General features: G+C 29.5%; 1 protein-coding gene across 1 annotated transcript; it reads right to left on the bottom strand.

Moving 5' to 3' along the window:
* Positions 1-10,789: 10,789 nt before the first annotated feature.
* On the bottom strand, positions 10,790-11,969 carry LOC114398099 (ethylene-responsive transcription factor ERF024-like). The gene has a single exon (XM_028360245.1). The coding sequence runs from the start codon at positions 11,660-11,662 to the stop codon at positions 11,096-11,098; it is 567 nt and encodes a 188-aa protein (XP_028216046.1). The 5' UTR covers positions 11,663-11,969; the 3' UTR covers positions 10,790-11,095.
* Positions 11,970-12,628: the final 659 nt, after the last annotated feature.

Raw genomic sequence — 12,628 nt, 5'->3', positions numbered from 1 at the left:
CATGCGGTGCCAGTGCCACCAAGCTTCCATGGCAAAAGAAGAAGAGGGAGAAAGGAAAATGGCCCGTGTTGGTAATTGTGAATCGCGTTTTGGACAAGGGCGAGAAACTTCCGGTGAGTTTTAGAGACCACATAAATTTAGAAGAAATGTTGGCAAAGAAAAGGAAGAGACGTGCTGAAACACAAAACACCACTTCCCGTGGTTCCTCAGCATCTTATTTAAGAGAAGCTTGAGCGCTTCAAGGTTCGACCTGTTTTTCCCTATGAAGATGTGGTTGAAGAGGACAACAAGACTTTGTTCAACTTGCTTATTTCATTACTTTTGAAATGTAATTTATTTTTCAATTCAGTTATGTTTACCTATATTTTAATAATTAGTGTGAGTTAATATTATAAGATAATTACATTAATTAGTTATTATTAATGAATTTTATTTTTTTTTGTCAAATTAAAGGAGCAGAAAATAATAAAAACCTTAATAAGTTAACATATTATAAAAATATTATAATTCTCATTATACTTATACTGAGTTATCACAAAAGTTTTGCAATAATTATTAAAAAATACTTTAATATGGAAGCAATTAATTAAGAATTCAAGTATTTATTATAATTTATAATAATCAAACATATTATACTTGTGATTTTGACTTCCGCATAGAAATTAAACAATATTGAAATAAGAATTAAAGATTTTCAAATATTTACTCAAGTAAAAAAAAAAAACCAATTTCATCTAAATTGTTAGTGCAATCGATACTTGCAATCAATCCTCTTAACCACATGAGAATTGCAGGCATTGGTATGATCCAAATGTAAGTAAAGTGACCTCTAACCGGGAACCCCGAGACAGCAACAACTTCGTGATACAAATACAAAATGGAGCTAAAAGAAAGTCAAGTCATATTAAAGATTTTTTTAAAAAAAAATTAAAGAAAAATATTATAATGATTATCAAATTTATTTACAATACAAACTGGATTTTTATCTTGTATTTATTTATTTATTCCACAATTACAATAATCACCTTCACACAACGAAGGGGAAAAGACAGACATATTAGATAATTCTCGTGTTTACCAATATTTATTTAGTTTAAGTGGTAAAGGGAATAGTAGCTAGTTTTCTTTTAAGAACTTGAGTTAACTTTTTGATTGCAAAAATAGATAGCTAGTAAGAAATTTTATTCTATTAAGTGGATTTATTAACTCAGATTAGTTAAAATCTAAATAATTATCAGATATTCCACGCATGGATGATGGATGATAAGCTATTTAGCATGAGATGAACTGATGTCTGATCATTCAACTGTTAAAAGCATACTGTGCAAAGTTGAAGTTCAATTTTTGTTGGTTATTTTTATTAGTAATTCATTTTAAATCTTATATATTTTTATTAGTAATTCATTTTAAATCTTATATATATTTTCTTTGAGAGTTACAAATATTTAGATCTAAAAATTAGTAACCTCATTGTCCTTAAATTTTTTGTGTGTAAAAATTATCTAGCAAGCAGTCAAGCACTAGTATTATATATATATCTTGCTTGGATATTTATTCTGCTACGAAATGCTGCTATATACTACATTGAAACTACCCTTGGTCATGAAATGAATAGTGAAGACTAGGCAAGTGGGATCCGTAATCAAAAGGATGGAAAACAATTGTTTGAGTTAATAAGACAACACTATATAGCTATTGTGGAGTCTGATCATAATAATCTATGTAGAGGTGCCAGAGTTGAGAAGGATTTATATGTTGCTTAAATGTATTGCGTAGGCAATCCGCACTAGATAAAGAGTTGAGAAAGATTTAGGTTAATTTGTGCACCTAGATTATTCCGTTGCCACTCTCCACTAGTTCTTGTGGTAGGTACCGAGCAAATCTTTGTTGAGAAATGACTGAGATTTTATTATTATCGACAGTGACGATTATAATGATGTGAATTTTGAAAACATCATTTATTGGGTACGTACTGGCATTAAAAATATACCGAGGATAATTGTTTGCAAGCAATAAAACTCAGATAGAAAAAAAGTGACGCCAATTAATATAAAGTGTTACTTGTCAAGTTAACGACGGGTCATATAAAAATTTATCAATGATCAACGATATTAATGGCCAAAAAAATATTACTCACAACTAATGATATTTCTTTAAGTGTACATATACTCGTAACAACTCAAAGCATGCGTAACATACATTAAAAAGTAGTATGTATGACAATTTATAGAAGCTGTAAAAGACCTATGTTGGTCAAATAAATCACAACATATCCAATATGTGTAATCAAGAGTTGAGGAAAGAAGAGATTATTTTTCCTAAAAAAAATGAGGTAAATGGAATCTCAAAGACTCACCACACATGTGTCAAAGATTTAAAAAATATTTAATTATCTATAGACAAAACTTGTATTGACATTCTTGTGAAATATGAATTGGATTACAAATTGAATTAATTTTTGTTAGCAGAAGAAAAAATTATTAAATGATTTGACATCATCATAATTTTAATTAATTTCGATATAACATAAAATAAGATATTAATTTTATTTGTAAGTTAAAAAATTGAATATTACATAGATTACTCTAAACCCGAAATACATAGGACCGGGTTTGAAATTACTTAATAATAATACAGTAATTTCTCAGTAGAGAAAAGGTTAGATAGATTGACTAAATTCATAAACACAGTAGTTGGAAATTACTTAAGAATTTCTCCACAGAAAACAGGATGGCTAGCCTTGTTGAACCCTTCTTGGCCTCACCAATGAACGTTGAAGCAAAGTGTTGGAGATAAATCACGCAACCAATGTGCGAATGTTCCAACTTATGAAGTCTAACCGAGTTTTGACCTAAATTAAGACCAAGTCGAACGTCTAGAGCATCTTTTGATTGTCAAATATACATACGTTATATATAGCTTGGCATCGCACAGGCCAACACATCATAGTCATACTCTCCAATCCATTCTCCAACATTGAATATTTCCATTAGCATAAGCACTAGCACCAATTCCATCTGCATCATTTTCATTTCATTGCAAGGGACTCAATCACTAGTCCCGACCAAAGTTTGGTGCAACACTAGTTTTTTCTAATTTTCAATCTGCTGAGAACATGCAAACATTGCAAAACAATGACAGAGCCTTTGAATCACACGTGGCACACCCCGGTGAATATGCAGCATCAACTTCAACCAATGGGTACAATTTCAGCTCCAATATTCCCTACTTGTTTAAACAGAGCAAGGGCAACCTATATAATTCTTCTCATAATTGCACGCCATATCCAACCACAAAGAAGCGTTTAATTCTAACCAAAAGGGCTTATTCAACCAGAACTCGTGGTCGTTCTGGTCCCCTACAGTCGCTGGCTCGAAAACTTGGTCGATTCAAGGTCCGAGCAGTAATTGTAGATGATATTGCAAGCGAGGAAAGCAATTGAAAAAGATGATTTTTTATTTTATTTTTAATCCATCCATGAATATGTAACCTGATGCTAAATTTCTTAGAAATCTAATTTCGAAAAGTAGTTGTTTGCCATAAGCAAGACATGATTGTACTACTACCGAAGATCTAATAATCATATTCGCAAATTAATGACGTGATTGTATATATAAATCATTAGGATAAATTATGATCAAATAATTCTTATATTACAAATTTGACCTTTCATTTAATTTCCAGAGTGAGATTATTTTTACCTATATTCGCATAGTCATGTGTATTGGTTCCTTATACTTGTGCGCTGAGTTTGGCAGAGAAAAGAGAAGAATTGGTATTTTAACCTATTGAAAAACTCCTCAATTGCATGGCACTTAAAGAAACAAAACACCATTGCAAGGTCTTTTGCAGCAGCTGAATATCAAGCCTTAGCAACCTTTACAACTAAGTTGCGTTGGTTAAAACGATAATTAAGGGCCTAAGAAGTTTCTCCCAACTTCAAATGGCCAACAGCCCCATATATGACATATGAACGTTTGAAACACGTTGATATTAATCGTCAGTTTATCCGCAACCATGTCTATTTTGGATTTATAAACCTTATGCACATTCTATCCAAATATCTAGCAAACTTCCTTCTGAAAGCTCTGCTAAAGGTCTGATTCTAGTCTTTAATTAATGTCCAAGTTAAGCCTCCTTCATATATTAATTCTACCCTAACTTAAAAGAGGAGTAATAAAAGTAGTCGAACTAATTAATTTCTTTTATTTTATTATGTTCAACTAGACTGTAGATTGCAGATATAGTATTAGTCGCAAACATTTTGAGATCCTTCTCTATCCACTTTTTAGTTTTCAATGAGAATTTGATTTTATGAATTCTGGATCTCAATATGTACGGAATAAGTAGAGCCTTCATGTAGTATTACATAAGTCAACTTTACGTCACATTTTTATAGCAAAAAAAGACGATGTTGTGCAGTTAGAGATACCGTTGCATTTATTTTTTTTAAACGTTGAATTTTATATTTTTAATCTTAATCTTAATCACAAGTATAACTTCACCAAGGTACATGTGAGTAGAGAATTTTTTTAAAATGTTCTCATTTGCTTTTAATTAATATTTTGTTTAACAAGTAGGGTATCTTAAAAAAAGTTAACTGATTCAAGTGTTTGTGGCTTTTTTCTTGTCAAATGGCATAAAGTTTTATTTAATATTGTTGAGTCTAGTTAAAGGGGTTGTAATTTTCTGATATGAGGGTTAAGCATTTATTTCATTATCAAATAAAAGGGGTCTAGTTTTTCTTTGATTTTTTTTCTTATCCAGTGGATTAGCTAAACATTGTAATCAAGCATTTATCACGGTCTTTGTAAATGGGCCTACGTGGCTTAACTGTTTGAAGGCCGAGAAGACAAAGTGTGCCGTGGCACAGTGGACAACTAAAATGCTATTTGAAATTGTAGATTAGATTAGATTTGGACAGAATTCTTTGTACCAAATAGTTCAGCACTAATTAAGTGGTTTTCGATGAAGACAGATGTAAAATGGCTGTACATGAAGTGTAAGTTTTGGTTCGTGAGAGAAAAAAATGTTGAATTTCTTTTAATCTCTAATTGAGTTTTTCTATAAACACAAATCATTTGTGATTAGGTAAATACTTCTCATGAGTGAGTGGTAAGTTAAGGATGTAAATTCTTAAAATCATAAGTAAAGTTTGTTTAAAATAATAATTTGCTTATATCGTAATTGTTGGCACTTAGAAAAATTAATAATGGTTTTTTTTTGCACTTTAAAAAAATTAATAGTGGTTTATTAGCTTATAGTTGATATTAGTTTATTAACAGTTAGTTGAATTAGCTGAGAAAATAAATGTGCCAACAGTTATAAATGTTGAGTTTCATTTATTTAATTCTTATATTATTTTTATGTCAAAAAAATATTTTATTATTTTGATTATTTTTAATATTCTTTTCAATTATATTAATGTAATACTTAATACATATGTTCATGTTAAAGATAAATTAAATTTATAAAATTAATTTAAGATTAGAAAATAAAGTGTTTAATTATCAAAATGGTAGATATTTTTTAAAAAATATTTTTATCTAAAATATAACTCTTAAAAATTAAAATTACACAAATGATAAACATAAAAATAACAAATAAAACTACATTTTAAATAAATTATAAAATTAATTTAAAAAATTGTAAACACATATATATGCATTACTCACAAGTTATATATTAATATTAAGTTCATAAATTTTAAAAAATAATTAAATATTTAATAATTTTAAGTTTTAATTTATTTACTCAACTAAATAAAATAAGTTAATACCTTTAAAAAATAAGTTAATCAATTGAGTGTTATCAAACTCTAAGTTAATGAAATATTTAATTAGTCAAACTTAAATGATTAAAAAATAACTTAACTTCTTTTATAGCTGGCAACGTGGTGTATCTGCAGAAATTTGAGCTCCAGGGGACACTAAAAACATGGGTCATGTTATATATAGACATGAACAGGAAAAGCGCACACATAATAATCATAACAACAGTCAATAATAGCGATAATTAACCTTTACGTTTTGCTTTAACCATGCTTATTACCTAATGATCACACCTCTTGACTGCATCCATTAACATACATTTTCTTTTCGAGACGTGCTTAGTAAAAAAATTCTGATAGCATCATCCCTTAACTTAATTTTAACTACCAACAGATTAAGGTTAGTATATTTGATAATGATTAAACTCATATAGTACGAAAAATTGTATGTTTGAATTTTGTTATTTTTTTTTTGGTCGGCATTTGAATTTTGTTATTAATGTAAGGATGTTATTGACAGATGATTTGTAAGTGTTTTTATAAATATTTTTGAGTAGGAACGAGTCTAAGGTATAAGCACCATGTTTGTTCTCACTTTCTTAGTCTCTTCGGACCCTGCATGCGTGTATATATGAGAAGAAAAGTTATTTTTAAAAAATACTAATAAAAGAAAATGTATAAGAAAAATAGACCTTTGAGTTAATATTTACTTAATTTTTTTAGTAGTTAGATTATATATCAAATTTTACACAAAAATTAATAATAAATATTTTTGTTAAACTTACTATTTATTAAATAAATATTTATTAGAAGTTAGATATTTACATAATTGTGTAAAAAACAATTTGGTCCCCATTGACACACTCTTAAATTTGTCCTGTCTTTAAGTCATGTTAATAAGTTGCTAAAATTCAACTTACCTAAACATTTACCTACTAACTACTAAGAAAAACTCGATTTTAGTAAAATATTTTATTAAAAACCGCATTGCATTAAAAAAATATAGTAAATTCTTTTTTTGATAAAATATTTTTACTTTTACTCATTTAAATTCATTATAAAGATTGATATTAATGATATCTTAAATATTACATAATGAATTACTCTCTTTATTTTTATTTGTTTGTTTAAAAATAAAATCATTTATATTTATTTATTCATTTAATTTTTTTAAAAAAATAATTATAATTTTTAACTATATCTTTATCACACCTAATAATTCCCCAAATATTAATGAATTAGGACAGATCTAGAAACTAAAGAAGGAAGCAGTATAAAATGAACTAAACTTTAAAATACATGACCTAGTTCTTTTGTAAACTGTATAGGAAATTTCAAATTTAGATAGAATTCAGAAATATAAATTAAGAGAAGAATATTGCGTCATCATTATCAAACCATTAAGAAAGAACGACATATATAATACGAAATGTGTTCATTGTCGACAATGAATATTTTTGTTTTATTATGTAAGAATAAATTAAAGATATTTTTTATAAACTGAATGAAGAGTATATTTATAAATAAATTAATAAAATATGATATATCAAAATTTAAATTCATAACAAATTCGTAGAGATAAAATTGTTTGGTTTTAACAATTAGCTAGATAAATAAGAAATATAAACAATTAAAAATATTAGTTAAAATAATAAAAATGATAAAATTTAAAATACTTGATATTATAGACGGCAAAATCGACTATTCAGTCCGATTAAGGTTGCAAATTGTAGCTGATTATGTAAAAAAAAAAAAACAAATTTAATTCAAAAATTAAAAATTGAGAGCAAGCCTTGTAAAAAAATTGATTCTTTTTCGGTTTTTCTGGTTTTTGCAAGTTTAGACTTGGTTAAATTATAATTGGATCAAATTAAACAGTCAATCCTCCAACCGATGAAGTGTGCCCAAAATAATTGATGTAGAATCCCTCCTGGTAGTGTAATATGTTGGAAGTTATTTGATATAGAAAACAACACCTATTTTAGGTTGTGATAATAGTGTTGCGATATGATAAACTTGCGGTCTATTGAGATTTAATTTAAGCTAAAAATGAGAAGGGTTTATAATTTTTTTATCGGAGAAATAAGAGTGATTTATAAGCACATACATGACACAAGGGTGCTAGAGAAGGCGACATTACTAAAGTGAGGGAGGTTACCAAAATAAAGGTTGTTTCACATATAAGATGATGTAGATGATGTAGTGCAATATGATGCTAGAAGACCTACAATTAATAGCTGAGGAGGAATCACTGGGTCAAGATAAACGTACTGTATATAATATCATTTTTAAAACTCCAAGATTATGTCACGTATATTGTCCAAACTTGAGCCTATTCACTTGTTCATTGTCCCCATGGCTTGTGAAAGTTAATTAGGTATGATCTATCCTATAACTCATTCTATGATTTGTGAGAAAATATTTCAATGCAACACTTCAGGTTCCTTGAGTGTCTCGTTAAAATATTAAAAATTAAAATAAATTATACATAATCACCTTATTTATTTAGGATAGTATTTTTTATTAATAATCTTTTTATTCATGTTTATTTAGGATAGTTTTGAATTGTACACCTAAAACTAATCTAATTGTTTTAAGGTTAACTAAGTTTTTAATATGTTAAATTTTTTAGAATTTAATTTTTAGTCCTTAAACAAAAGTTTGAGTGATGAAGCTCCTCTTTTACTTTTGTTTGATTGATGAAGTTTTTAAATTTTTAGAAATTTTACTTTTTAGTTCCTAAAAAAAGTTTGAATTTATTATTTTTATTTATATAATAAGATTTTAGGAATTAAAAAATTGATTTTTTAAAAAGTTTAAGGATTAAAAATCTTAATAAAAAAAATTAAAGAAATTTCATCAGTGAAACTCTTGTTCAAAGACTAATTCAAAAAAGCTTAAGGACTAAAAATTTAAATAACTCTTATTTCATTTTAAAATATTCTTTATTACCTAATTACGTTAGCCATCTTAATTAATATTTTTCATTACTATGATTATCTTAATTATTATTCTTCATTTTATTAGTCATTTCAGCACTAAATTAACTATAATTAATGATAAGAACTTAAAAATGGCACGATATATAAAATGTTAGGATCTAAAAGTTGGTTTTTTTTTACAAAAACTAAAATAGGACAGAATCATATTTCAGAGAACTTAAAACATATTTAATTTAAAGCTGTACGAATTCATAATATGTTGTTACTCTAATTGAGTAAAATAGTCCGAATATCCTAACTGAGAATAGTATAAATGGAAATTATGTACTCTATAGTCTAATTTTTAAGAACAATTTGTAAATGAAAATTATCGGATTTATTCAATTAGTGTATTTTTAATGGGGTGCTTACATGAATTACTTAATTTTAAACAATGTTATTTAACTTTTTTTCTCATTAAAGTGGATGATATATAAGTAATTGTTGCTTAAAATATTTATATCATAAATAATATATTTTTAAATATAGTAAAATAAGTAAAATTAAATTAAACACTTACATTAACAATCTCTTAGCATTAAAGTAAATTTTTTATAAAGTATTTAAATTTATATAAAATTATAAAATTTATAAAATTAAGATAAACAATTGATATATTCAATTATGCCATGTTCTTATACAGTATCGACGGGGACCTTTCAAAATCAACTGTGCTTTTGCTGTATTTGCACCAATCTGTGTTTTAATTAATCATCATAGAGTATCTAGTTACAAACTTTCTCATTTTGCAAGAAGGAAAATATTAATATACGCTCACTTTTTCTTGCATTTTATTTTTCTTCACATTTTTTATCACATATTTTTCCTTCTTTTATATTTCTTTTTCTTTGTCTCTCTTTTCAACCCATGTTTCTATCTCTTTCTTTTTATTTTCCCTCTATCTCTCTCGATCTTTTCTACCCATGTCTCACATAGTGTATGTTTATCATTACCCTGTGAAGAATGGCTTCGTGTTTCTTTTGAAACTACCTTAATTTGGGGCGCTTGAAAGACATGCAGAAACATATAGTCAAACATTTTAATATATACGTATGGCACTACACGCATGCATGACTTGAGAGACCAATAGCCATCAAGGGAAGGTAAAGTGTCACTGTCACTAAAATATGCTCAATGGTATATGTTTTTCAAGTTAAATACAACGATGGAAACAATAATATTATTTTTATACATAATTTTTTATAATATTTATTTAACAGTAACATTTTTTTATAGTATCATTTATTCTTTTACACCTTTCTTTGTTTTTATATCTTAATTATAATTTTTATATATAGTATATATTATAAAAATAAAATTACTCCGTTTAAAAACTCCTAATTTCTTGAGAATGATACGTCAACAAAGGGCAATTAAGGTGGACCACATGCTTGACTTGGAACAGCCTCCAAGAAGCTAGCTAGAGTTTTTTTGCCTACAATACTATTCTTGAAATCTCAATAGAATAGTAAGTTGAAACATGATTAGGATACCAGCACCCATTAATTCTATGAAGTAATAATCAATTCTGAATGCTTAAGCCTTCCCACCACTTGCCCCCTTTTCTTTACCAAAGTAGGTAGGGTATATGGTTTTCTCACTTTGTGTTCATTCTTATTCTAATTAATCAAATTAACGCCCAGGGAGAGAGAGAATGAAGGTAACCTAACATGAAAGCCACACCGTTAATTAATTAATCAATACTGGAGTTTCTTTTCTCTTTCAACCTGAGTGCATGATGCTAAATTGGTCCTCGATCAGAATGTCTTCAAACTAGTTTCTGACAAGTTGGATGGGAATCTTTGGCTATATAAAAATTATATAATCAAGGGAGGGATGTGTGAACCAAATCGACGTAGAACTAAGTTTTAAGGAGTTGATTAGATTTCAATTTCAATTAAGCGAGGGAGACATTCAATTATGGTTTTTGCGAACAAACCTAAAATAAAATGGCCGGTGCCATATAGTTAAGCAGCATTTGTTTAATTTACCAGAAAGAGCACCTGCAAATCTAATTGCTGAGGATTAAGACAACATATTAATGACCAAAAAAGATTATTTAATTAACACATTATATAAACATTACATACATATTTGAGTTTGAGGTGCAACAGCAGCAAACCTCACTATAGCTAGAAGGTACCACTGTACACTAGGTGGAAAAAAAACATATGGAAAGAAAGATACACTTTCCACACACACACCATACCCTTTCCTGGTGTCTAAGCAAAGTCTGGATGTAAGAGTTCTCCCATAATTTATTATTACAGCTTACTTACCTTTCCTTCTTAAGATTTTTGCATTAGTAATATAAAAAGTCTTTTAATTATCCCATGGGTAGTAACTAGTAATTAGGGAACCCCCAGAGGTTAGGATCTTCATCCATGTATTCATAGTCGGTAGCAGCAAAATTATCAAAACGAGGAGGGCTGAGTAGCATTCCTTCAGCCATATTGACCAGAATATTCGGCATGTCAAAGATCAAGTCCTCATCCACAAAGTGATTTAAGTTTCCCCCTGAAAACTCTTCCGCCAATGAAACCGAAACATTTCCTCCTTGGCTTCCTTCCAGTGCATCATTCGCTGCTTCGACAGCGGTTGCAGCTAGTGCTGCAGCCATCTGAATGTCGTGAGCTGCAGATGATGCAGGGATAGGGAGGGAGGAAGCCGAGTTAGGGAAGTTGAGCTCAGCATCCTTACCCTTAAGAGCAAGCGCTGCCACGTCATAGGCAATAGCAGCCATTTCAGGGGTGGCAAATGTCCCTAACCAAATCCTGTTAGGTTTTTTGGGCTCACGGATTTCAGAAACCCATTTACCACTACTCCTACGCCTCACTCCACGGTAAACAGGGTGGCGCCCTGTGTTACCGTTGGAGGCCCTGCTGCTTGATGTACCGTTGCTGGAACGCATGTTGGTGGTGATGTGAGGAAAAGTAGGTCTCGGTATCTCTAGTGATTAGTCTCTGATTCTCGGCTAAGTGAACCTGAAAGTAGTTAGATGTTTGCAGTTGGCATTTGAAGGTGAAGGTGAGTAACTTCGGTGATGGCTGTTGGAAGTTGAAGGGAGCCATTTATTAGGGTAAGAATTGCGATGGCTGGAGAAGGAGTTCTGAGAAAGAAGTGCAAACCAGTTGTTGCTGAACTACGGTGTGTGAAGGATTAGAGTGTAAGACAGCTTGGTGGTGTGTGTTGGATAACTGGGTTGGAGTTGGAGAGCGTTTTGCTGTATAATAACAAAATTATCAAATAAAAAATATTGAAAAGGGAATTATATTAGCTTCTTGCTGCGCCCCTTTAAACGACGTCAAATTTATCAACAGTGATAATGCACTTTGTCTGTCAATCGATATGCACATCACTAACCACCATTCTTGGTTTTTTTTTCAACAGGGATTTTGATATCTTTGAGATTAACATGATTTTCGTCTTATTATTATTATTGTGGCACACAATATAAGACCGACGTGGAAATTTTTCAATGGCTGAATTTTATCGGACGAGGCTTTAAATTAATTTCCTTTGTTATACGTAGGGTTTGTGCTGCTGGTGCTGTTGCTGCAGTATTGATATGAGAAATGAGAAGGCCATACGTAGTTTTCTTTGTCAGCACATGTTTGCAAACAAATTTTACCTTTTTACTATGTGCTATGACTGCTATCTATATGCTGCAAGTCCTTATTTTGTATAAAGCCTTCAAACATATCAATGTATGAGACTAGACTATACATCTACTATTATCTAATTAATTTCTAAAATTAGAGTCGAAGAAGCGCTAGCTTCGGGTTTTAACTAGTTCCAATAGCCAAAGGGACTGTGTTAAGTATAAATCACTCCATCCTTGATGAGGCTTTAAGGGATGTAAATAGGTTTGAACTTT

The sequence above is a fragment of the Glycine soja genome, chromosome 19 (genome assembly GCF_004193775.1).
Source record: "Glycine soja cultivar W05 chromosome 19, ASM419377v2, whole genome shotgun sequence".
NCBI classification, from domain to species: domain Eukaryota; kingdom Viridiplantae; phylum Streptophyta; class Magnoliopsida; order Fabales; family Fabaceae; genus Glycine; species Glycine soja.
Note: the sequence above shows the minus strand (reverse complement) of the source record. Positions and strands in the feature narration are given on the sequence as shown.

What these genes read in the sequence shown, in the direction of transcription:
- LOC114398099 (XM_028360245.1), bottom strand. Translation starts at nt 11,662, where the DNA reads ATGCGTTCCAGCAACGGTACATCAAGCAGCAGGGCCTCCAACGGTAAC.